Genomic DNA, 27976 nt, shown 5'->3' with positions numbered 1-27976 from the left:
ATTCAGTATTCTTTTGCAAGAGCTACTGAAATGTTTAACAACAGAACTTGTTGACTGTACTGGATCCATCATACAAATTAATAATAAAAAATAATGCAAAAAAAAGCGACAACAAAAATCAAGCTAATACAGCGACAGACAAGAAAGCACATGATTTCGCATGTTGGCGACCAATTCGTACATCCTTCATTTCTTTCTCCCCTTCAGCATGAATTGACTATTCTTGGCAAAATACCAAGGAGAGATCTACAAACGGTAGGCGAACTATATACCGGCACGGGTCTTGTGTGAAGTGGCTAAAGAATCATCAGTGCCCTTGACCATAGGGGAAAATAGTTCCACTGCATAAAGGAAGATCCAAGACTATGGTTGCAAATTACTGACTGATCAGCATATCAGGAGTTGTTGTCAAGGTATTGGGGAAAGTAGTCAAGGGAAAAATACAGGAATGGATTGATGAAAATGAGATACTGTACAGGGGGGGCAGCATGGCTTTGTAAAGGGTAGATCATGCCTTAGTAACTTGCTCAAGTTTTATAACACAGTGATGGCTGAACTGGATAAGGGTAATGGGTTTACAGTGATACTGCTGGACTTGGCTAAGGCATTTGACAGGATACCACATGGAATTCTAATCCATAAACTACAACATATGGGAATCGATATAGGGTTGGTGAGATGGATAGGTGGGTGGTTGATGGAGAGATATCAAACAGTAGTTTATTCAGGAGTAAAGTTCAAAAGATGGCCTGTGACTAGTGGTGTGCTGCAGGGTTCTGTTCTTGGACCGCTGCTGTTTAATTTGTTCATTAACGATATAGGGAAGGATCTAAGAGGAACAGTTCATTTGTTCACTGACGATGCAACGTTGGGTAGGGCAATAGTGAATGCAGAAGTTGTCAAAATCTTGCAGGACGACTTGGATAGATGTGGGGACTAAGGAGAATGGATGTCAATTTAATGTGACAAAATGTAAGGTTATGCATTTTGGGGTGAAAATATTAGCAGCAGTATACCACATTGGTGGAACTGTACTCCAGGAGATTGATGAGGCCAGGTGACTTGGGAGTGTTTGGTGGATAGGGAGATGAGGTTTAGGGGGCATATTGCAAAAGTAGCTAAATCAGTTCATCAACTCACTTGGTTGTTGAAAAATACCTTGACAAGCAGAGACAAGCAAGTTATTGTACCTCTGTACCGAGCTTTGATAAGACCTCATCTCGACTACTCTGCACAGATTTGGTCACCTAGGTTCCTTCTTGATGGGGAGAAGGTGGAGAGGATCCAGAGGCAAGTGACTAAGATGATAGCAGGTCTATGGAATGAACCATATCAGAACAGGTTGAAGATTTGTGGGTTGCAGAAATTAGTTGATAGGTGGAAAAGGGGAGATATGATTGAGACATTCAAATTGCTAAAGGGTTTCTATAGGATTAATTCAGAGGATATTTTTGAGATCAGGACTGGTGGTGGTGGGAGAACTAGGGGACATCTATGGAAGCTGGGCAAGAGTGTTGTCAACAGGGGTGTTAGAGCTGGGTTCTTTACTTTTTGAGTGGTAAATGAGTGGAATAAGCTGTCCAGAGTCTGTTGTGGGTGCTATGACGGTGAGTGAGTTCAAGGCAAGGTATGATAGATACTGTGAGAATGTCGTATAGTTGTGTGGATATGATGTTTAGGGCCTCCCTCGATGAGTCTAAGGACTCCCTGGAGTTGCCCGTAATAGTAATAGTTATATTATCTTTAGATTGGCCCTACTACTCTGGCCTCCTTTCCTTTCTTCTTGCTCCTTCCTAGCCCTTGAAATACTATTAGTGATAGTATAGAGAGAAATAGGGGTGAATCTTTCTTACTTTTTTTACATTTCTTGCAGTGGGAGTCTGGCTTTTCTCATAGGTATTTGCCTTACCTAGTAGGCTGAACACGCACGCGCACACATGCACACGCACACACACGCACGCGCACACACGCACGCGCGTGCACACACACACACACACACACACACACACACACACACACACACACACACACACACACACACAGAGAGGGAGAGAGAGAGAGAGAGAAGAAGACAATGACAAACCACTTCTGTATATATTTTGCCAAGAAAATCTTATGAACAGAGGCTTAAATTATTATGATATGGTGCTAGAAGATGGGGCATCCAGGTCAGAAGGCATCAAAATGGCTACTGGGGAACAGCAGAGAAGAACTTCCAATAAAATTAACAAGAATGATGAAGCTGGATCAAAGCTTTCTGGAAGTTCATCTCTTGATGGAGTTAATGTCTGAAGAAGATGCATCTGCTTTACAATATTTACCAAAAATAAGAACATGGAATTTAAGAAGCATGTAGCAAGGAAAACTGGAACTGGCAAATAAAGAAATCAGAAGAACTTGAGATAAGATTTAGTAATTAGTGAACTGAGGTGGGCAGGAATGGGTCATTTTGATACTGATGGTTTATGATTTATTACTCTGGACATGAAAATCTTTGAAAAAATGGAGTAGTTAGAAGAGAATATAGAATATACATATTAGAGTCGGACCCAATATGGAAAAACCACCAGGACTCTAACAACTTATTACGGAACATGACTAGTTGGTCCACAGACTTGCAACAGAATCTGAAGTCATTACACCCATTAATAAATAACACATAAGTCCATAGTAATAACTTTAATTAATAAATAAGGCACAGATATTTCATACTAAAACTAATAGTATATCTTCAGTGTTACAAACAGATAGGAATGGAATACAAGTAACGAACATTTGGTGGATCACCTATTAAAATACAATGCTGTCGCAAGCTAGGAAATGAAAGAAATTAATAAATAATTAATATTTAAGATAATTGGTTTTTTATTGATTACATAAAATAAAAGTCTCCCAGATCTTCAAGAGAGAGAGGCAATCATTTTGATTTAAATTCAGTCGGTGTAAAATAGCTTCACAACTTTCTTTATAAAGTACCAGAATTTTCCTTTTTCATGGTGAATTGGATACAAGGGTGAAGGTTATTTATCTGTTGTAGAAAGATGGAAAGCTCATCTTTAGTATGTGACTAAATGTCAAAAACATCATCGACATAATGATACCAAAGAGATGGTTGAGGGTGAATGGATGAAAACATAATCTCTTCGAATTGTTTCAAAAAATAGTTAGCCAAAGGTGGAGACAAAGGGCTACCCATGGCGGTACCTTCAACTTGTTTGTAGAACTTGTTTTTCCAACTAAAATAAGTTTTCATCCATTCACCGGAACCTATAGGTAGAATTTTAAAAAAGTACCAATCGATTCCCACGTATCTTCCTATCAACAAAATTTCTTCCTTATTGCTTTCTACAAAAGATAAACTGTCATCTCTATCTTTGGCTGGCGTTTACCAAATACCATGTGAATGCGATGTTTCTTATTTTGGACAAACTGGCCGTTCTGTGGGAAAAAGAATTAAAGAACATCAATATTATATTGATTACAACAAACCTCAGAAGTCTGGTCTAGCACAACACAGTATTAACACTACCCATAATATCCAGTGGGATAAAGCTATTCTCTTTCATAGATTCAGGTTCAAATATGAACGCCTCTTTAAAGAAAGTTGTGAAGCTATTTTACACCAACCGAATTTAAATCGAAATGATTGTCTCTTTCTATCGAAGATCTGGGAGACTTTTATTTTATGTAATCATTAAAAAACCAATTATCTTAAATATTAATTATTTATTAATTTCTTTCATTTCCTAGCTCGTGACAACATTGCACTTTAATAGGTGATTCACCGAATGTTTGTTGCTTGTATTCCATTCCTATCTGTTTGTGACACTGAAGATATGCTATTAGTTTAGTATGAAATATCTGTACCTTATTTATTAATTAAAGTTATTACTGTGGACTTATGTGTTATTTATTAATTATTATACTATGCCACAGGTACCTCTAAAAATAAAAATTATACCCATTGATGCCACGATTGTATGGAGCCCCGAAAGTTTACAAAAGTGGAGTTCCACTATGCTCAATCGTTGACGGAAGAAATGCTCCCACATATTTATTGTCCAAATAGAATATACATTTTGGGTTACAACCCAGTCTGATAGATTAATCCTAATCAGAATAACGACATACCAAGTGAATGTCATACTCATAGAAGTGTATGAATCCATTACATGTGCAAGCGAAATTGAGATAGAAGAATTTTACAGTAGATTGCAAAGTAGTATACAATATTGATAAGACAGATTTTCTATTGATATTTGGTGACTGGAATGCAAAAGTAGGAGAAAAAGAACAAACCATCAGTGGAAAATTTTGTTTAGAACTGAGGAATGAAGCAAGAGAAAAGATGTTGGAGTTTTGTATTAAAAACAATTTATTGCAAACACTTTCTTTCAACAACATAAAAGAAAATTCCATATATGGACTTCACCTAATGGTGAATACAGCAATCAGTGTATATTGTTGTCAGCAGAATATGGAGATGTGTTATCCAAGCAGCAAAAACACTATCTGGTGCAGACTGTGGAACAGACCATGAATTATAGATAGCTGAAGTTAAATTGAAATTAAGGGCTACAGACAAACAAAAGGGCAGTATCAAATTTGATTTAAATGATATAAATGAAGCATTTAAAGTAGAGGTTGGAAAATAATTAGAGTTTTGAGAGGTCAGGAAGAGAATTAGAAAAACTGTGGGAAGAAACTAAATCTACAGTAATAGAAGAAGCAAAGAAAGATGCAAGTAAAACAACAAGAAAGAATGATTGTAAATGGCTCTCAGAAGAAAAATGAAACTTCATAGAAACAAAGAAAGGGTTAGACAATTGAGTGCAGGTTTCCAGAAACAGGCTTAAAAAAAATAAAGAAAAGCATCTAAACAAAAGGTGCAAAGAAATTGATGAAAGTAACATTATCTGTTTAGAAAGATAAATGAAGTTATAGGAAAGTTTATCCCTAGATAAGGAGTAGTAAAAATAATTCAGGAAAAAGTTTGATGGAAGAGAAAGATATGGAAAGAATATGTAGGAGAATTTCACAAGAAAGATATTAATATTGAAGGAGAATATTAATATTCTCCTTCAATATTAATACAGTGATATTAGCAATGGAACAGCAGCTGCAAAGGAAAAGCACCTGGAGCTAATGGAGTGTCAGTATAATTATTGAGAACAGCTGGGGATGAAGTAGTGAATATATTAACTGAAATCTGTCAACAGGTTTGGAAGAAAATATACTGGACTAGAGACCGGAAAACATCAATTCATCCCAATTCCAAAAAAATTAAAATCCCAAAGATTATGAGATATACAGAACCATATCACTTTAATTTCATCACCATATGTCAATAGAGAAATGCCAGATGAACTGGCAGGCTTTAGAGAAACTAGAGACCAGATAGTAAACATGGGATAGATTATAGAAAGAACCAGAGAATTTCTGAAGAAAGTTTCAATCTGTTTATTGATTATAAGAAAGCTTTTGAGCACATGCACTATGAAAGACTGGATTGTAATGAGATCAGTGGGAATACCTGACATCTAATTCTCTTGATAAGAGAGCTGGATGACAACCAAGAAGCGTCAGTAAAAACAGTCTTTGGAGAAACAGACAGTGGAAAAAAGTGGAAAAAGATGCATGATAGGATTATACACCCTCTGTCCAAAAAGAAACCGAACTTTTGATAAAAAATAAAACATAGGCCAATTATAATCATTCAAATCATTTATTTCAATCAATATACTCACCCTCAGTTTCAATACAGCATTTGGCACGGTCAGTTAATTTGTTAAATGAGTTTTTTATATCAGTTTTTGGGATACTGTTGAGGGTTGTGGTTACTGCCGCTTGAATGTTTTCAGTGGTGTCATATCGCTTTCCTTTCATCGGCAAATGAAGTTGGGGAAAGAGAAAGAAGTAACAGGGTGCTAAATCAGGTGAATACGGCGAGTGATCCAACACACAAACTTGATTTTTGCTCAAAAACTGTCACAATGTTTGAACGATGAGATGATGCATTATTGTGCAAAAGTGACCAGCTGCCTGCATCACGAGATTCATGCTGTACACGACGAATTCTCGCTGTCGATCGCTTCAAAACTATGAGATAAAACTCATCATTGACCATTTGGCCAGGTGGAATGGATTCTTTGTGGATAATGCCCTTGGAATCATAGAAACAAATCAGCATTGTCTTTACTTTTGACTTCTCCAAGCAACTTTTTTTCGGATGCCCCTCTTCTGGTGGTGGTCTCCACTCAACACTCTGGCACTTTGTTTTGGGCTCATACTCAAAACACCACGTTTCATCACCAGTAACGATCGTTTCAAGGAAGTTTGAGTTCTTACGAGCAGTTTTAATGAGGTCCTTGCAGTGTTCAATTCAATATATTTTTTGGTTGTCAGGCAACTTGTGGGGAATAAATCGCGAATTCAATTTACGAGGGCCCAAACTGTTGGTCAAAATGTTGTGCATAGTTGATTTTGGAATCCCCAATTCATCTTCAATCAATCTCAGGAATGAGTTCGGGTTTTCTTTGATGAAATCATGCACTTTTTAGATGTTAACTTCGCTCAGTCAAGTTTTTTGGATGGCCCAGCTTTTTGTCATCCTCAAGCATCTCACAACCACTTTGAAATCACTTAAACCACTTGTAAACTTGAGTATGGGATAAGCATTCATTACCGTGTGCTTTTTGAAGCATTTGATGCATTTTGGTAAAACTTTTACCAAGTTTTAACACAAAAGTCAATCGCAGCTCTCTGAAACTCATTTTCCGACCATTCATCAAAACACACTGTCACTCTTGGCACTATAACTCGGCTTCTAATGAAACAAATGTCATAAACAGTTGACACAACACTAATGAAGGTTGCTGCTTTCGACAACAAAAAAGATGTGCTAACCACTTGGCCAACCAGGCTGGCCAAGTGGTTAGTGTATCTGCTCTCCTGCCAAAAGGCTGCAGGTTCAAATCCCGCTGTGGGCATGATGTTTGTGATTGTCAGTGAAAATACTAGTGGTGGTGGTGGTGGTGGCCGGTAGATGGCATTGGTGTAAATCAGGGTTTCCCACACTGTGTTCTGCAGAAAGTGAATAAGTGTTCCGTGAAAAATTATCAAAATTATAATGAGCCTGGAATAATGCTGCAACAAGTTCAAACATGTTTGAAAATCAGGTGCTTCTCATTTGTGTGTGCATTGTGCTATTAAGGCCATGTACTGGCCTTGACGCAGTTGTCGACACTGCCGAGCGTGAGTGAAGTACGGAGGTATCTATTCTAGGAAACATGCGGTCACAAGGAAGGTCAATGCAATGCGCTGCAGTCCAGCATGCCTGTGGTATGTGCTGTCGCATTTTTGTGATGTGATACAGCCTGCTTTGGTAGTAGTGTGCGCTTAGCTTTACATTGAATATGAGACTGATGATACTCGACTCTAACCAAGGTGTTCTGTTAAAATTTCAGGATTTGTGAAGTGTTCCGTTGTAGGAAAAATTTGGGAAACGCGGTATAAATGATGATTGTAGTTTCCGTTCGTTGTAGCTGGTGGAGTAGGTGCTCTCCCTCGATGAGTCTTTGGACTCCCTGGAGGTGTCTCATAATAATAATAATAATAACAATTTAAATAATTATAATACCGAATTAACTAACGTAAAATATTATTTATTAGTATAATTTTTGCCTGAGTATCACAGGCATCTTCAGTATAAAGCTGATAGAACAGTAACTGACTATTCCAAAAGCTACCACCTAAGATAACTAAAAAAGGTCATTAAATTTCCTAACTTATTAAAAAATAATAAAATAAAATAAATAAAATAATAAATTTAGTTTAATCCTTTATCCAACTGTGAGCAAACAAAGTTTGCGCCTGAAAATATCTTCAGGACTGGGGTAAGGTAGTACAACACCGGGCAACTCATAGCAAAGGTGTAGCAAGCTAACATCACTCCTAACTCAGTATCTCCCATAATGCAAAACACATCTCTTTGCAGATATGTATGATGTTATGCATTAAGGGAAGGGCCACTATCCAGATTAGTTTCAATGCATAACATTATACATATCCACAAAGAGATGTGTTTTGCATTATGGGAGATACTGAGATAGGAGTGATGTTAGGTTGGTCCACCTTTGCTACGAGTTGCCCGGTGTTGTTCTACCTTATCCCAGTCCTGAAGATATTTTCAGGCACAAACTTTGTTTGCTCACACTTGGATAAAGGATTAAACTAAATTTATTATAGTCTAACCAAGTGAAAAATAAACTTTCAACATCTTTCTCTAAATCCAGAGTAATTTAATAAAAAGGTGGCACACCTTTTGGCAATTCCTATAGGTAAAGATGACCTCGCTATTGCTTCTGCCTGGTATCTCGACTTCTGGGCCTGGCTCCCATTGAAAGAGACCTCAATAAAGATCGAAACTAGTCTGGTTAGTGGCCCTTCCCTTAATGCATAACATTATACATATCCGCAAGAAGATGTGTTTTGCATTATGGGAGATACTGAGATAGGAGTGATGTTAGCTTGGTCCACCTTTGCTATGAGTTGTCTGGTATTGTACTACCTTACCCCAGTCCTGAAGATATTTTCAGGCACAAACTTTGTTTGCTCACACTTGGATAAAGGTTTAAACTAAATTTATTACAGTCTAATCAAATGAAAAAAAAATAAACTTTTCAATAAATAAAATAATATATGCATACACACACACACACACACACATACAATTAAAAAATATATATATATAAATAAAAATAAATTAAATTAAAAAAACTAACTAAAAAAGTTGGGAAAGATTAGCTGATTTAAAAAGTACTATCTCCCAGAAAGGAGATAGACGTAGACGATCGGATCTGTTTAAGTTAGGAGAGTGAAGTAATGTTTCATATGTTTTTTTATAATGCCATTACATGAGGAACCGACTTTTGTGAGGGACTCCTGTCTTGTTCCAGTGAACTCTATGTCTAGTGTTGATGGAATGTTCTGCAGGTCCGAACTGTTTGGGTTCAAGGTATTGATTATAAGACTTATGTTCTTCTAGCCGAATAAAAGCAGATCTTCCTGTTTGAGATAACCCACAAGAGCAAGGAATCTTAGACACCTGGATGATTGAGATGTGGAAGCTTGTCCTTTGGAGAAGTGAGAAAGGTGGAGATTTTTCTGATTGGGCAAAAGGCAACAAAAATATTTAGTGGTTTTAAAACTTTTGCTATGCTTTCACTAATGCCTTGCACATAGGAATACGAGTTATTTCCTCTGTATTTTAAGAGGTAGAGATACCAAAGTTGCTAAAAGCTCTTTTGATGAACGAATTCTTATAACCATTTAGATAAAAAAGTTGAAAAAATATGTTGCAATTCTTTCTGTTAATAATTCATCTGATCCCGATGAACCAGTGTTTTAATAGTTCCAGCCTTTTGACTTGGATGGTGATGAGATTCAGCATGGATATAATGAACTGTATGAGTCTTCTTCCTAAAAACAGAGAAATGTAGGCTACCATTTGGTGGCGAAGAATTAAAAGGTCTAAAAAGGCTAACTGTTTATTTACTTCTTCCTCTAGGGTGAATTTCATTTAATTTAGAGAAAAACTATTGTAATTTATAAGAAGAGCTATTCTAGAATAGCAAAAATGTCATCTACATATCTGAACCAATGAGTAGGTGTAAGTGAAATGTTGTCAAATATATGTTGTTCAAAGTGCTTCATAAATTTGGCTATCGCCAACTTCGTTATATACTGAGAACTGTAGATTCCCATTTGATTGATGTGAAAAAAAATATCATAAGACACTCTCTGTCTCTCTCTCTCTCTACACATGTATGCAACTACAGACTTACAGAACCATATCTGTAGTCTAGATGTGGCCTTATTAAAGGATTATAATTGAAACAATGACTTTCCTATTCCTGCTTGTCAACTTGTTCTTCAACAACTACGTAATTTGATGAGCTGTTTTGGCTACCTTTACAGTATGCCTAACCTAACCTAACTTGAACTCTCTGGCCTCATCAGGTTGCTGCACTTCTGTTGCATCAATATAGTACACAAGTTGTGATCTCTTCTTTCCAAAGTGCATCATATAACACTTGGCATGTTAACCAATAGCCATTTACCTTTGCTCATAGTGCCAGTCTATTTAAGTCATTCTGTAGGATCCCTACATCACCTTCACTTATTGTCACTCTTCTCAGTTTTGCATCATCATCATTTCCTATATCATTGAAGTACAAATTACACAACAGAGGACCAAGTTCTGAACCCCTGTAGTACACTTCTAGTGAATTGCTTTCTCCTGGACGCAATTCCTCCAAAACCACTCTTTGATATCTGTCTATCAGCCACCCCTCTAATTCTAATCACTAGATTCATATCCATCACCATTTATTTCAATTTATGCAACAGAATTCTATGTGGAATCCTTCAGATGTTTTGCAAAGCCTGGCAGTATCATAAGCAAATTACTAAGAAAGAACTACCCTTCACAAAATCATGTTTCCCCTTATAAATTATCATATTCCTATCTACCCAGTCACGAATTCTGTCTTTTACCAATTTATCCAATACCTTAACTAAAACTCCTGAGATACTGATTGACCTAAAATTTGCTGCCCCTTTCTTGGAGCCCTATCTTATGCTGTTTCCTCCTTCCACTCCATTGGTACTCTCTGTTACCTTCCCAGCACTGAGGCTTAAATTAAACAGCTTGGTAAGAGGAGGTGCTAATTCCCTTACTCATTCTTATAATACACAGGCCAATATGCCATTTAATCCCATGGCACTGTTCGCATTAAAGTTCTGCAATATCTTAAGCATCAGAACAAGTTTCTTTTCCTTCATTCCTGCCACTACTGTATTGTGGAACAGTCTTTCCCCTTATGTGTTTCTTTAAGAATACAATATAGGTATCCCTTGATTAATGCGATTAACCCGGCAAACAAGCATTCTTCGATTAACATCTGGCCATATCCATTACTTACTGCTTAAGCGATTCTAAACTGCAAAATATTCCATCCAGTTCTTTGATTGTTATCTCCTTTGGAACCTCATCTTCACATTCCATTTGTTCGTTGTCTCCATATGTACGTTGTTGTTCAATTTCAAGAAGATTGTTGTCACTGAAATCTTTTGAATTTGAATCCAATAATAAACATCTTCTGCATCAATACCACCAAAACAAAGGTCTTCACCAATTGCAATGATTTCTTCAACCATGTTGTTCACAGCATTTTGAAAACAACCTAAGACATTAGTGCATTCTGGCAAAAGGTTTTGCCAAACAGCTCTCATGCAGCTAGAAGACACTTGCTCCCACGAGTCATAAATGTTTTCAATTGCATGTTTAAATGTTAAAATTTTTCCATAATTCTTGGAGTGTAATTGCCTTTTTTCCCTGTTGTTGTTTCTACTGCCTTTGAGAATGTCTTTTTAAGAAAATAGGCTTTGAAAGTTGCAATGATGCCCATCTATGGGTTGTAGCAATGATGTCATATTTGGTGGAAAAAATAAAACTTTCACATTCTCACACATATCGTTATGAGAATTTGGATGACCAGATCGTTATCTATGAAGAACGATTTGTAAATACATCAGAACAATTGGAGCTTGTAATACACCCACTCTTAATGCTTAATGGGAGGAATGATGTCATCATGCTCACGACTTTCTTTCTCTCGGCCAGGAAACACTCCTCGAGGCTTGCATGTTTTTGCATGGTAAATTTAAGAGCACATTAATTAAAACTCTTGCTGCGCCTATAAAGGGATTGTCGCAATTAATTTCACTTCATTAATCAAATCCCGCGTTAAGCAGTGGATACCCGTATAGGCTTTTAAATCAAATGTAAACAAGTTTCTCCTTTCCCAACCCACTATCCATGCATGGTACTAACATAGGTTGATTAACCAACCTCTCATGTATGGGCTCAACATAAAAAAATAAATAATGAAAGAAAAATTAAAAAAAAAAAAAGAAGCAACTCTATTATTTGGATGACTTCTGTTACCCCCCTACCATCAGCACTTTTTAAAGTCATCCTTCCATAGTCATTCCTCCTTTTACTTGTCATCACTCAGATATGCAGAATTTTGCATGTCTTCAGAATTTCTTTCAGCTACACAACCTCCACAACTTTTTCTTTGTCTGCAATTCTTGCCTAACAATGCTATTCATCCATGTAACTCCTACCTGATTTATTCTGACTCTGGATATACAGTCTAATAGTGCTTTCTTTATCTCCCCCCTCCTCTTGACTACCTTCCATGTACCACCACCACCACCATTGCATTCCTCCTTATGCCATGGCAATGCTGAAGGCTGGCGTCTCAGTTTGTCATAATCACCTGCTTTGTAATTCTATGTATGTCCCTCCTTAACAGAAAATTCTGCATGTCAGGCATTCTCCCAGAAGGATTGCTTTCCCCAGCTGGAGGCAACATAACTAGATTACTTATGCCGCCTCCACCTGGGGATTAGTTACTGTTAAGTTCTCTAATGCTACGACCACATCCAGCACTCTTGAACCTCATGCCCTTTCCATTACATGTTGTCTTAGGTAATTATCTCATAGCTACTATACAAATTCCATTTCCTTACATCCTCCATGACTATTTCTCCTCTCAGTAATTATTATCAGTATTTACCTTTCATAGAATAACAGACCTTGTCATCAATATTGCTATCCCTTGAATATTTTTTATGGACAACAAAGTAAAAAAAAAAATTGTGGGACAGCAAATGTATTCATAAAACTAAATGCAACTCAGTTGTAAGAGCATACATAACAAAAAAAAAATCAAACATTATTTGTTTATTTATTGTTTGTTCAAGAGTTGAAGTAGTTTGGTTATTTCCAATGTATCATTCAATAAAAGAACGAAAAGTAGATAGTAGCTGTTTTAAAAATCAGTTTACTCATAATTTATCATCATCTTCCTGATAAGTACCCTAAAGAGTTGTTCAGGCTACTATGACAGCACTGCATGATTATGTTTATATTGTTATTAACCTCCTATTAATAGTTTTCCTCCAAATTAGTCTGTTACTTGTCAGTACTCCAACATTGTCTTGCCTAACATTTCGTGCTTCTAAGGTGCTTCTAACTGAATCAGTTTACCTAGATTTTGGTCTTCCTCTGGATCTCTTTCTTGCCATCTTAGCATCAAAGACTTGTTTTGCTAACCTTTTTTTTTCACCCATTCTATTTATACTGGCCATACTAGCTTAGATTAGCTCAGCTCACACATTCTTGAATGCTAACAATGTCAAATTAGGAAGGTCTAATATTTTCATTTTTACTATGATTCTGCCATTGATTCCAATGATTCACTCCCCTAATTTTTCTCAGAACCTTCATATCTGTGATCATATCTTTGATCAAGTGCTTTATTTCTAACTCAACTGTCACATCTATAACTTAAACCTGGTTTGAACACTGTCTTGTATACTGCTATTTAAGTGTTTTATCTAATTTCTCTCTTATTCCATATAAATTTATTCAGCTGGCTACCTGCATACTAGCTTTGCTTATTCTGCTGTCTATTTCCAGATTTAAATTGCCATCTTCATTAAACGCTGTGCCTAAATAGCTTCAATATTTTACTTGTTCTATAGCATCTTCATTCAAAATCAGCTGAAGTTTTCTGTGTTCCTGCCTATTTTCATAGTCCCCCCCCCCCCGATTTTTATGACAAATTTGTTATAGTTGTTATGCAATTTACTTAGAGAATCCTGAAGATTTGCATAGGTTGTGTTTAGGAGTTTATCTGCATAAAGCAAAGATCTAAATTTGATATCTCCAATTCTAAAATCAGGTTTAATGCCACTCTTTCATAATGTGATCAATATAGATGATGAATAAGAGTGCAGATAATGTGCATCCTTGACTTACCCCTGATTTTACATCAAATCATCTTACTATATTTCTTTCAATTTCAACTGCTAACTTATAAATATTGACTATGTATTGGTTTGTATAATGTTCCATTTACTCCATATAACTGTAGTGTTTTGAAAAGCTTTTCTATTTTGTAAACCTTTCATGTTTACAAAACCCAAATACAGATTCTTTTTATATTCCCACGATTTCTGAACTGTCATAAAATGAAATCCAATCTTCACAATCTCTATTTGGCCTGAACCCAGCTTGTTTTTCTCCAAGTTTCTCTTCCACAATTTTTCTCGGCCTCTTTTGAAGTATGCTTGCATACATCTTACCTGAATCGCTTAGCAGAGAAATTCCTCTGTAATTCCCACATTCAGCTTTGTTTGATTCCACTTTCTTTCATTATGTGATCCATATTGATAATGAATAAGATTGGAGATAACGTGCATCCTTGTCTTACCCCTGATTTTACATGAAACTATCTTCCTGTATTTCCTTCAATTCTAATTGCTGACTGACAACATAAATATAAGACTATGTATTGCTCTCTATAATTTTCCATTCACCCCATATAATTGTAGTGTTTTGAAAAGCTTTTCTCTGGGCACCTTGTCGTATGCCTTTTCCATATATACAAAACTTAACTATTGATCTTTGTCATATTATTATTATTACCCAAAACTCCATGGAGTCAAAGACTCATCTAGGAGGTGCTTTTATCAAACAGCTCATCATACTGTCCTTTAAACACACTCAAATTCTCTGCAGACACCACACTCTCAGGCAAGGCATTCCAATCATTCACAACTCTGCATGAAAAAAACCTGCTTCTCACTCCCTTCTCACACCCTCTTTATACAGTTTCCAGGGATGACCTCTGGTTCTCCCCTGATCTCCCACTATTTTCTGTAGAACCTCTCCAGCATTGATCCTATAATAACCCCTTAATAACTTGTAGGTCTCTATCATATCTGGTGGACAGGAGGAAGGCCTCTTCCTCCTGTTCACCAGACTCTGCAAGTTGCATCTTCTCAATCTTTCCTCATACTCGACCTTCCAGAGGTTAGAAACTACCTTATTCAGTCGTCTGGACCCTTTCCAACATCTCTTTATCCTTCTGAAAACCAGGTGACCAAATCTGGGCACAATAGTCCATGTGTGGCCTAATCAAAGCCTTATACAATGGAACAAGAATCTCCCTACTTCTACACGTCAGTGTCCTCCGCATCATTCCCAGAAGCCTTTGTGTTGTCTTCACAATTTTGGCTTTGTGTCCCTTAAATTTCAGATCCTTATCCACTATCACCCCCAATCTCTTATTTCCTCCACCTCCAACAATATATCTTCACCAAGCATAAATTCTGCATCCCATTTTTGTTTTCCAAATTTTAAAACCTTACATTTTGCAACATTGAACTCGCATTCCCATTCCCAATCACTCAATTTATTCAAGTCTTCTTGTAAGGCCACAACATCTTCTCTACTCTTCATGATTCGTCCCAACTTTGCATCATCTGCAAACAACTGAATATATCCATCCAAATCGTCACCAATATCATTAATATACAAGTTAAACAGCAATGGCCCTAAAACAGACCCCCTGAGGTACATCACTAGTAACTTTCCTTTTCCTGGATATCACTCCCCCATACACAACTTGTTGATACCTATCAGATAGCTAGTCTCCAATCCAATGCACCAATCTAATATCCAATTCCATCCACTCCAATTTGAATATCAACTTATCATGCAGTAATCTATCAAAAGCCTTTGCAAAATCTAAGTATATTACTGTGTATCCTTCTCCTCTGTCCATGAAAGCAGTCACCTTATTGTAATAAGTAAATAGATTACTAAAACATGACCTCCCTTTAGTAAATCCATGCTGTTCAGGTGTTGTAGTTAAGTTGTTGGAGAAGCTTGTGAGAACTAGGATACCTGACACACAGATAGGCCTATAGCTTGATGCTTGAGTTCTATCACCTCCTTTATGAAGTGGCACAATCTTGCTATCCTTCCACTCCTTAGGGACTTGACCCAGCGCAAGACTCATATTAAAAAAAAAAATATGTCAAGACTGGTGTCAACTCCCTGGCACATTCCTTCAGAATACGTGGTGATATATTATCAAGTCCCACAGCCTTATTTACATCTAGTTTGCTCAACTCCCCATACACCTCTTGCTCACTTACAGTCAGTCTCTCTTCCCCATCATCAACTGCTCTCAATCTTTCCATGAAGTCACATTCACAAGATTGAAAGACCTTTATGAACTGCTCATTAAGTATCTCCACCACACCTTCTGCAACAGCTGTCTTTATACCATTTTCTTCAATCATTGTCAACCTTCCATAATCATTCTTTCTTTTGCTGGCTACATATCGAAAGAACTCCTTAGGATTCTTTTTGACTTAATTAGCTAACTGCTGTTCGTATCTCTCCTTAGCTACCCTCACCAACCAAGTCACCCGCCTTGCCTGGTCTTTGTAGTCCTCATGGAATTGGTTATTTCCAGTGCTGTTATGCTGCCTCCATAATGCCCCTTTTCTCTGTATCGCATGCTTAATCTCTTTATTCATCCATTTCACACCTACCTTATTTAACCTTCTCACCCTTGGAATACATTTAGACATTGCATCTACTAGATAGTTTTTGAAAATTCCCCAAGCTGCATTGATCTCTTTTCCAGCAAACTCCTCATTCCATGCTACACTTGCAAGCTATCTCCTGAGTTCTTCATAATCCCCCCCCCCCCCCCTTGTAGTTCCACATATACTCTTTTCTTACAGAGGTCCTCACACTGCTGGCAACCACGCAGGTAATCACCTCATGGTCACTCTCACCAATTGGTGGGTGATTTGACACTTCATTTATAATTGCATCCTTCAATGAGATGACCAAATCCAGGACCCTCAATCCTTGTGTGCCCTCTGTTACATACTGTCTGAGGTAGTTATCCCGCAAGAAACTCATTTTCTTTACTTCCAGTTGCTATCTCATCATTCCAGTCTATATTGCCATAATTAAAATTGCCCATAATGATCACTCTTTTCTTATTTGCTTGGCTAATATGATTATACATTTCACTGGCACTATCATCCACATTTCCTGGTCTATAACATCAACCAAGTATTTCATTCCATTCACCTCTATCTCACACCATACTGCCTCAAAACCACTGGCACTATTTCTCTCTTGCATCTCTACTTTGTATGGACATAACTCTTTCTCTATCATCAATAGCACTCCCCCTCCCTTTTTTACCCCTTCTATCCTCATGAAGTACATCATATCCTTCCGTCTCTATTCCTATCAGGATGTTGTTTCTCATCTAACCATGTCTCACTTATTCCAACAATTTTTGGGTGAACAGACTCAATTAATGCAATCATTTCATCTGCTTTGTTTCTTACACTTTTAGCATTTGTATATAAACACAACAGCTCATTCCTGGATCTACAGCTAGTTTCACTGGTAACACTCATTCAATGTGATCTTTCCATGCTTGACTGGGGGCCATTTCCCTTTCTGCTTATTCATTTTAGAGAACCCTCTTCAATTCCAGCTGTTTCCTCTTGATCCCAGGTCATCCCATTCCTTTCCTGTCTACACATGCTCTCACATCCTCTTTGAGAATCCACCTTTCTCACACTGTGTACCCCTGTTCACCCTGAGCCTCCCCATTTCCCTGTTCATCTTGCACACCCATTCTCTCATTTTCCATACTCATGGCACTCACTTCCTCATTCATAACCACCTCTTCAATCTCTCCTGTCGTACTCTCCAGCTCTTCCACATCTTCCCACTTGATCTGATTTATTCTCTATACTCACTTCTCTACCTTCCAGCAACAGTCTCTCCAAGTGACTCACACCATAACCACTCAAATGCAGTTCATCACTCCCATACAGTTCACTTCGTCCTTCAAACTCATTCCACACATTAACAAATTGTACTCCCCTCTCCTCACACATTTCAGCCAACATACCATTCATAATCCTTGCTCTCCTCCTCATCTCACCAGTTATACCTAGGCAACACGCTTACTACCCTTCCTGTCACACTATTTTCTCTTTTATCTGTCTAAGCAGCCTCCTGATATCCATTCTGACGTGCTTTGTCTTCTGTCAAGTCATTTGTACCTATTAAAACCATCAACTCCTTTGCTCCCTCCCTCCTCATATCCAATGCCTCAAACACTCTACTCATTTTACTGCCTGGAAAACATACCTTGTGCATCTCCTCATCCAGCACACCTTTAATAATGGAGTTGCCATACAATGCCACTTGCTCGTCTTTCGTTAACTCTTTCGTACCTACTTGATTTGTTTTGATCATTTTCACCTGAATTTTCTTAATTTCACTTCACTTCCATTTCATCTCTTGCCTCATCCAACCCAATTCAACTTTCGAATCTCGCGTCACATTCTCTCTATCATTCAATCTTTCTAATTTTCGAACTCTCAACTCCCACTTCACACTTTCACTCTCATTCATCCTTTTGAGTTTCTGTAATTTCGGTCCATGTGTCCAACTTTCACTTTCATTCATTCTTTCCATTTTTCCCACTTTTGATCCTTTTGTCACGCCAATTCCGGTTTCTTTTGTTCTCTCAGTTTTGTTTCCTTCCACCACATCACCTCGCTTTCGTTCTTTTTACCATCTATTATGGTTTTCAAATCACTCATTTTCTTTTTCAGTTATTTTTTTCAACAATTTTTCGCCTTTCTTTCACACCATGCTTCTCTTTCGAACGAACACTCATTCTTCCCATGACATTCTCGCTAATAATACATCAAATTCATATTAGAACTCATCAAATCCTCGTTTAGCTCACACCTTGCACATACCCTCCTTCCATCAGCCCTAAATGTCCACAAACCATTTATGTAATCAAAAGAATACATGTAGCACACCTCGCACTTCACGAAATGACTGAAGTCTAAGTTAAAGTCATGCACTGGCAAAGCCGCTGCCATCTTTCCTCTGCCGGTTACTACTCTAAGGGCCAAAAACAACGAATTTGTAATTAAGTTTAAGCAAAATATCCCACACACTAATAATACTAGTAGCACACAACTTTTATAGCAGCTGTTACTCAATCACTCACTCATATACAATTAATTATTTCAAGATTAACTTATCTGAATCTTGAGCTCTTCTTACACACTGCCAATATTCCCATGATTTCTCAACTATCTGTCTTAAAGTGAAAATCTGATCTTGACAACCTCTATTTGGCCTGAACCTAGTTTGTTCTTCTCCTAGTTTCTCTTCCACAGTCATTCTCAAGCTCTTTTCAAGTATGCTTACATACATCTTACCTGAAACACTTAGCAGAGAAAGTTCTCTGTAATTCTCATATTCAGCCTTGTACCCTTTTTTTTTTAGATGGGTAACATGAGAGTTGTTCTCCAATATCATATGGAATTCAATCTTCATGCCTAATGTATTAACTTAAGTCTGATATGAAATATAATGAAATGTTCTTGTTTTTCAATCCAGCAAAATAACATCTATAGTTGTTACATAAATTCATGTTTTCAAAACACAAATCCATTATGGAAGTTTATGGAGAGATTGCATAAAAAGGTTTTATGGAAAACTTAGTATTTTGTTAGAGATCTAAATTTTTTACATGCTGACAACAGATTTCAAGTAATTTATTTTAGAACAGTTTGTAAATTTTTGTATGGTTGTCAAACATTTTGTCATCACTCACTCACTCTCACTCACTCACTCACTCTCTCTCTCTCTCTCTCTCTCTCTCACACACACACACACACACACGTGCGCGCTTCATATCTTTTGTTACATTTGTTTTGTGATACAATGCTTGTTATTTCTCAAGTATTTTAAAAGTTTGCTACAATTATGAATTTTACAGATGTTGAGCTGGGTGAATATTGCAGAGATGTACAACAGTGTCGAAGAGTTGATCCACATGTCACCTGTAGCTATTGGTCCCATACATGCCAATGTTCTACTGGGTATAAAGAAATTGAAAATAATGGAACCAAGCAGTGCTTGAAAGGTATCTTTTCGATAAACACTTAATGATAATAAGATTATGGAACATAAAGCTGTGAAGACTTGAATATGTTTGAAATTGCTTGTAAATGCCTTTCTTTTGTGTTGATTATATAACATAAACATATGCACAAATGCATACATACATTCACTTTTTTTTTTTTTTTAATCAACATAGAAAGCCAAACTTCAAGAGGTGCAGATTAATAAAAAAAACAAACAAAAAATGCGGTTTTTATTCTTTAATAAATACATTTATTAATATACTGTTTTACATCAGTGAAAAAAAAAAGTCATTCCAGTAGTATAGTTTTCTTTATATATACAGAAAAATTTATTTAAATTCAAACCAAAAGACTAAGAATAGTGCCATCAGTTATAACCATTATACACGATCCTCTTCAGATAAGTGAAAGTACAGTAGATAGGTAAGTAAAGTGAAAAACTCTATAAATTATAAACAATTTTGTATTAGCATCTCATATGGAGATAACAAGTTTTTTTTTCTCCCCCTTACTTGAAGCTCAAGTTTTGCCTTTTGTTCTTGTAAAAACAAACAGCCAGAGAATATATGCATTGCAAGATATATAGAAAACAGTGAAGATAGGATTAATTACCTTAGACAGATTAACTCTATTAATACAAGAAGTGTTATCATTTTGAGCAATATCAACTGTGGGAATAGAGACTGGAGAAAGGAGAAAGCATCCAAGAGAGGAGGGAAAGGGAATTTATAGAACTGAGAGACAACTTTAAGTAGCACATGATGGAAGGGACTTGAGATGCAAGAATATTGGATTCAGAAACATTATCTGAGAATCTATCTATAAATGAGCTAACTCTAGTAGCAAGGCTTATACGTTGGTCAGACATAACTGGTGATTAGTTTACGGAATTAACAACGCATATAAAGTATATTAATTAAAGGTAACTTTAATGAATAACTTCTATATTTCGGCAACGTCACATTGCCATCTTCAGGAACATAAAGATATGGTATGTGCATGCAGGCACTAACACAAAGCAAATGAGGAAGAAAGCAAGAAACTAATATTGTTCCTAAAGTCCTAATGGTGCCCTCTGGCGGGCTAATTTGGTAGTCTTGGCAGTTGGGCTGAAGTTCTCATAATGTAAGTCTCCCAAATTTGGGGTAGTTTCATGCTCACAAATTTGTTGAGGTTAGGAACGTTTTTTAGAGCTGCTGAAGATTCTTTGAACAATCTTTTGTATTTAAACTTGCTGCGATGAATTATTTTTGTTTTCTTCCAACGAATTTTATGGTGGGTATCTAAGGCATGGTCTGCCAGCCCAGAGCGGCTGTACTGGTGGAACCGGATGTAGTCTTGGTGTTCTGAAATCCTGATATTTGTTGTTCTGCCTGTTTGGCCAAAGTAGGACAATTTGCAGCTGCAAGGGACCTGGTATACACCAGGTAGGTCTAGGGGAAGTGGTTGGTCTTTGGTAGAGCGGATAAGGGATGCCAACTTTTTGTATGGTCTGTAACAGGAAGTAAGGTCATTTTTTGAGGATATTGGTTATTTTCTCAGAGATGCCCTGGATGTAGGGGATGGTGATAGACTTGGTGTAATCTTTATTGTGGAGGGGGGTTGTGGTTTACTGGTTTTAGTATTTTTTGGATTTTTTTGGGGTTATAGCCATTGGCTAAGAAAGTGTTGAGGATGTGGTTTAGTTCAGTAGTTAGGGCCTTGTCATCTGCGCAGATTAATTTTGCCCTGTTATATAGTGTTTTTATAACCCCATATTGTTGTGAGGGGGGGGGGAGACTGCTGGTGAATGTATCTGCCAGTATGGGTGGGTTTTCTGTGAACAGAGAAAACCAAAGATCCATCAAGCTGGCAGGTGATTAAAGTGTCTAGGAAGGGGAGGGTGTTGTTTTCCTCTTTTTCTAAGGTGAACTGGACTCTGGGGTGTTGGTTGTTTAAGTGTGTTAGGAAGGAGTGGAGTGTGTCTGAGCCATGTGGCCAAATAGCAAACACATCATCCACATAACGAAGCCAAATAGTGGGTTTTTGTGGGGCGGAGTTTAAGGCTTTCTCTTCAAATGTCTCCATAAAGAAATTGGCCAAGGGTGGGGAAAGCGGTGAACTCATGGCTGTACCCTCTATCAGTTTGTAGAACTTTCTTTGTAGAAAAAATACGAAAACCTGACAAAGAATTTTACCTCCTTACCACAGCCACCACTCAACAGTGTAGTCAACCTCTCGTCGGCAGTTTTAAAACCTGAAGCACTCACTGCACTTTCACGTGGTCACAATTTCACCCTAGCTCCTAAAAGAATACCTGCTGAAGATATCATGATCCATATAGAACGTGGGATTCGCAACCTGCCTAACCATATCGCCAACAACGTTAGACTGGATGTAGTCGGTGTTCTCACTAAAGCCAAACCTAATAAAAAGTTGGCAGGTATTCAGTGTTTATAACTGCAAATTGTCCTACTTTGGCCAAACAGGCAGAACAACAAATATCAGGATTTCAGAACACCAAGACTACATCCGGTTTCACCAGTACAGCCGCTCTGGGCTGGCAGACCATGCCTTAGATACCCACCATAAAATTCGTTGGAAGAAAACAAAAATAATTCATCGCAGCAAGTTTAAATATGAAAGATTATTCAAAGAATCTTCAGCAGCTCTAAAAAACGTTCCTAACCTCAACAAATTTGGGAGCATGAAACTACCCCAAATTTGGGAGACTTACATTATGAGAACTTCAGCCCAACTGCCAAGACTACCAAATTAGCCCACCAGAGGGCACCATTAGGACTTTAGGAACAATATTAGTTTCTTGCTTTCTTCCTCATTTGCTTTGTGTTAGTGCCTGCGTGCACATACCATATCTTTATGTTCTTGAAGATGGCAATGTGACGTTGCCGAAATATAGAAGTTATTCATTAAAGTTACCTTTAATTAATATACTTTATATGCGTTGTTAATTCTGTAAACTAATCACCAGAAATGAGCTAACTGTTATGCTTCCATTTGATAAGAGTGGTAAACATATAGTTTTGATTTGGACAACAGCAAATCATATGGAAGTTTTGTTAAAAAAAGAGATGTGTGTGTATGTATATGGAACTATAAGGCAGGTGTTCATTGTAAATTTGAGAAGGCAGCTTGAAGCTGTACCTTGGTAAAAGCTTCATAGTGGTACAAGAATCAGTAATACATTAGAAGTAGTCAAATGATGTCTCAAGAAAGCTATAGCCTTCTGTATCCACACAGTTAGCAGTTAAATGGGTGGAAAAAATTTTTAGTAAGATATACATAAAAAGAAAATGTTATGGAACAAATGCTGGAAAAATGTGATGACTGGACTCAGAAGCAGCATAAAGAACAGGTTAGCAAAGTGACAGCCATGGTGAGGAAGATGAAATCAGATTTGAATTTGAATTTGAAAAATACTATTTTTCAGAAAGAAAAGCCCCCAACCTGGTTGTTTAATGTGAGTCCTGATATGAGCAAAGTTCCTAATGTGTTGAAGGAGGGCAAGATAATTCCGTTATACAAGGTGGAAGAAGGACCGATGCAGCCAATTATAAACTAAACTAAAGGGTGATAAGTCCAGGATCTCAATGAGAAATATGCTATGAGGACACATGCTACTGTGATCAGGCAGCCGACGCAAGAGTTACAGTCCGGGATCTCGATGTGAAATATGCTACAAGGACTCTCAACATCTGTGGTACTCAGAAAGGAAAGCTTAAGAACATTTTATACAAAAATAACATCCAAGCTGCATGTTTACAAGAAACGAAACTAAACCAAATCAAAATCTGAAGCTTCAAATCAAAAGCTATTCAACTCTAAGGAAAGACAGACTGGATTGTTCTGGTGGAGGTCTAGTTATGCTCTCACGGACCAAACACATTAAATATAAAGAAATCATATCAACCATATACAGCAATATAAATAGTAACACAGAGGCTCAAGCAGTCAAGATATTTCTACCAAAATGCATTATTACAATAGTCAACGTATATCACCCAGATATAAACACTGAACTACTTGAGCAACTAAGACAAACAACTTCAGATACAAAGATCCTTTTAGGAGATCTAAATGCCAAAAGCCTAACCTGGGGCTCCCCCAACTAGATCAGAAAGGTAAAGACCAATAGCTTTGACTAGTACTTTTTGTAAACTAAATGAAAGAATAATACATACTAGACTTATAATTGGCTCTTAGAAAATAAAAATATCAATTATTTTATCTTTGCCAATCAATCATAGATGGCTTTCAAGAAAAACCACCAAAGAAGACAACAGCAATCTTTTTGGATCTTGCAGATGCCTTTGATTTCATTTGGAGACAAAAGTTAATAAAAAAAATTGCATACAATACTGGAATAAGGGGGGGGGGGAATGCATTAATTTGGATTTCAGATTTCATGAAAGGAAGAAAAATTAAAGTAAAAGTTAATGGAATTTATTCCAACTTGCATCGAACTTGGGCTGGAGCCTCACAAGGTTCTGTTTTAAGTCCACCCCTATTTCTCATCTATATGAACTTTCCTCATTTAATAAATGACATAAAAATAGCATGCTGTGTGGATGATATAGTAATCTGGCACACAAGCAGTAATTCTTAACAATTTGATAAAGTCCTAAATAAATCAATAAAAGGCTTAGAAAGATGGGCAATGGAAATTATATTACAGATAAACCCGAAAAAACAAAACTTAATATTTTCTCCGCTGATAGAAAAAATAGACACAATTACAACTCCCAAATCAAAACATATAATACCAAATTGGGAAAAACAGTCTCCAAAATACTTAGGCCTAACACTAGATACTGAACTGAGATTTACAACTCATATTACAATATCATCATCGAATTCCTGCCATGTACCCTCAAGGGGTGTACAGAATATGATAGTACTACATGAAAAAAATTACATCATTACTAACTTCCTATCTACAGTTTTCCTCCAAATCAGTCTGTCACTTGTCAGGTCTCCAACATTATCAGATCTTATATTTCTATCGTCTAAGGCACTTTGTACCGTATCAATCCACCTATATCTTGGTCTTCCTCTGGGTCGTTTTCCTGCAAACCTGGCAGAGAACACTTGTTTTGCTAATCTTTTCTTTCCCATTCTATTTAAGTGACCATACCACCTGAGATTAGCTCTGCTAATGCATTCTTGGATGCATTAGCAGAGCTAATCTCATTCCTGGGTGCATATGCTGACAATGTCAAGTTCTTTCCTAATATCCTCATTTTTAATATGAAATTGCCATTGATGCTATCTGTTCACGCCTCTAATCTTTCTCAGAACTCTCATATCTGTAGTCTCTAGTCTTTGGTCAAGTGTTTTACTTCTGATCCAGCTCTCAGATCCATAAGTTAAAACTGGTTTAAACACTGTCTTGTATGCTAATTTAGTGTTCTGACTAATTTTTCTCTTATTCCACATGAATTTATTCAATTGACTTCCCACCATACCAGCTTTGCTGATTATGTTGTCTATTTCTATATTTAATTAAATTAAAATTAAAAATTAAAAGTATTGCTTGATATAATGCCCCATCGACACCATATAACTGTAGCATATTAAATAGCTTCTCCCTTGGCACCTTGTCATATGCCTTTTCCAGATCTACAAAATTTAAATACAGATCTTTGTTATATTCCCACGATTTCTCAATTATTTGTCATAAAGTGAAAATCGATCCTGCCAGGCTCTATTTGGCCTAAATCCAGCTTGTTCTTCACCATACTTCTCTTCCACAATTCTTCTCAACCGTTTCTCAATTATACTTGCATATATCTTACCAGGAACACTCAGTAGAGAAATACCTCTGTAATTCTACATTCACTTTTATTTCCCTTTTTTATATATGGGTACTATGAGAGCTTTACTCCAATCATATGGAATTCGTCCCTCTGGCCAGGCCTTCTGAACTATGCAGTGCAGCCACTGTAAGACTTTTATACCTGCATATTTAAACATTTCTGGTCGAATATCATCTACTCCTGCAGCTTTTCCACATTTCAGGCTTTTGATTGCTTTTTTCTACTTCAAGTATCCAAAAGTAGAAAAATTCCTGACTGCATACCTGGTTAGTATTTTTTTGCCACTGTGCTGTCATCACTGCTTGTTTCATTTAGCAATTTTTCGAAGTAATTTCTCCATACTTAAAGGATATCTTTTTCTCTTGTTTTCATGTCATCTTTTTCATCTCTAATTCCTTTTACAGCATTCTTTCCTCCATTTCTGAACTTCTTCAACAACCTCCAGAATATCTTGCCACCTTCTTAATATTCATTTTGTATATTCTTACCAAAGTCCTCCCATGAATTTTGTTTAGCTAGTTTTACACAGAGTTTAGTTTTCTTACATTTGTCTCTGTATTGTCTAAGAGCACAAGCTGACTTATTTGCTAGGAACTTTTGATATGCTTTCTTCTTTTCTTTCACTGCCTCTTTAACTTCCTGTGTCTACCATTGAGTTCTGATTTTTCTATCCTTACAGACAACCACATGCCTCTCTGGCTGAATCAATCAGTGTTTTCTTCAAGGCTTGCCACTGAATCTCCAAGGTTTGTAGATTCAGTGGCAATTTAGTCTACAGTTCACATCTGAGAGCTGCTCAACTTTTATTCCCTTTAAAACTTTCTTACATGTTATTCTTTTCAGTACAAAATTCAACTTTATTCTGCTCAAGACTAAATGGTGATCACTTCCAATTTCTAATCCTCTGTACACTCTTTTGTCCTGCACCAGGGAGAAAACATCACTATCAACAATAACATAGTCAATGAGGCTTTTCTTATTCCTTGCCTCTTCTCTCCATGTGAATTTATGCACATTTTTATGTTGGACCATTGTGTTAGTATTAACCAGTCCATATCCTGAGTAGAAATCCAAGAGGTATTTGCCATTATTATTAACTTTGCTCTTTTCTCCAAATTTTTACAAAATATTTTTGTATGTCTGACAATCATTTCCTACTATGCTATTCAGATCCCCAACTGGGACCAACTTTTCCTTTTTCATTGTGTCAGTTAGTTTTTCTTTAAACATCAAAAAATTCCTCCACTTCTAGTAGAACCTTCTGTGGGACCTTAGGCACAAATAAGTCTCGTTGTTTAGTTCCCCATTCTGATATTTGCTCACATCACTCTACTTGAGACTGCCTGCCATTCAAGAAGATTAGCCTCGTATTTAGTGTTGAATACTATGGCTACTCCTTCTTTTCCTTGATTGTCGTTGCCTGAATATAACATTTTGTATTTATTGCTCAGAAAGATCTCACCAGTTTTTGTCTTTTTTTGTTTCAGATACCCCTATTATATCGATCTTGTGCTTATCTAATTCCTCAACTAGCTCCATTTCTTTGCCATTCAGGCGTCTTATGTTGGTAGTACCGATCTTGAACTCTGGTGATGTTTAGTTGGGGTGTGTTTTAAGATTTGTTCCAGTAGCTGACTCTTTGCTGTTTGCGCTGGTTCCCTGACAAAAAACAACAGGGACCTTGTTTAACCGGGCAATGCCTCAGCTCGCATGAAATTCTGTCATGTTGTACCATCATTTTTTATTTTGGTTTAAGCCAATAAGAATGTAATTTAGTCAGCTACATCCCAAATTGCCAGCCCATCCTTATTCGTTCAGTATCCAGGCAGGTACCCAACAGGATGCACCACGAGAAGGTGAGAATTAGACATTAGGTTAGAAGCCCTGATCGGTTCTCCGCATTCCTTTAAAGGCTATATAACTGAGAGGAGATCTTCTCTCAGTTATATAGCTTTGACCCTTATGCACCTGCTTAATTTTTATTATTATTATTATTTTGTGACACCTCCAAGGAGTTCAAAGACTCATTGAGGGAGGACACCTACTCTACAACTCTCCGTGTTATCCATGTAATCCCCCAACTGCACCAAACCACCAATGCCGTCTACTGCCCGCCACCATCACTAGTATTTTTTATCTCTAAATTGCGTGTATTCTCAAGGCCAGTTCATCTGTATGCCACATACAGATGAACTGGCCTTGAGATACAGATGAATCCAAGTTTCCTAGAGAAAAAA

General features: G+C 37.0%; 1 protein-coding gene across 4 annotated transcripts in view; it reads left to right on the top strand.

Moving 5' to 3' along the window:
• Positions 1-27976, top strand: part of LOC150107189 (uncharacterized) — a 217939-nt gene that overhangs the window by 58414 nt on the left and 131549 nt on the right. For all 4 annotated transcript variants that reach the window (XM_090391050.1, XM_090391048.1, XM_090391047.1 and 1 more), the window contains exon 3: positions 19776-19922. In XM_090391050.1, coding sequence (XP_090247176.1) covers positions 19776-19922 — 147 coding nt within the window. The remainder of the gene's footprint in view (positions 1-19775; positions 19923-27976) is intronic.

Source organism: Typopeltis vanoorti, chromosome 4, assembly GCF_054136105.1.
Source record: "Typopeltis vanoorti isolate ZY-2024b chromosome 4, IOZ_Tvanoo_1.0, whole genome shotgun sequence".
In the NCBI taxonomy this organism is placed as follows: Eukaryota; Metazoa; Arthropoda; class Arachnida; order Uropygi; family Thelyphonidae; genus Typopeltis; species Typopeltis vanoorti.
Note: the sequence above shows the minus strand (reverse complement) of the source record. Positions and strands in the feature narration are given on the sequence as shown.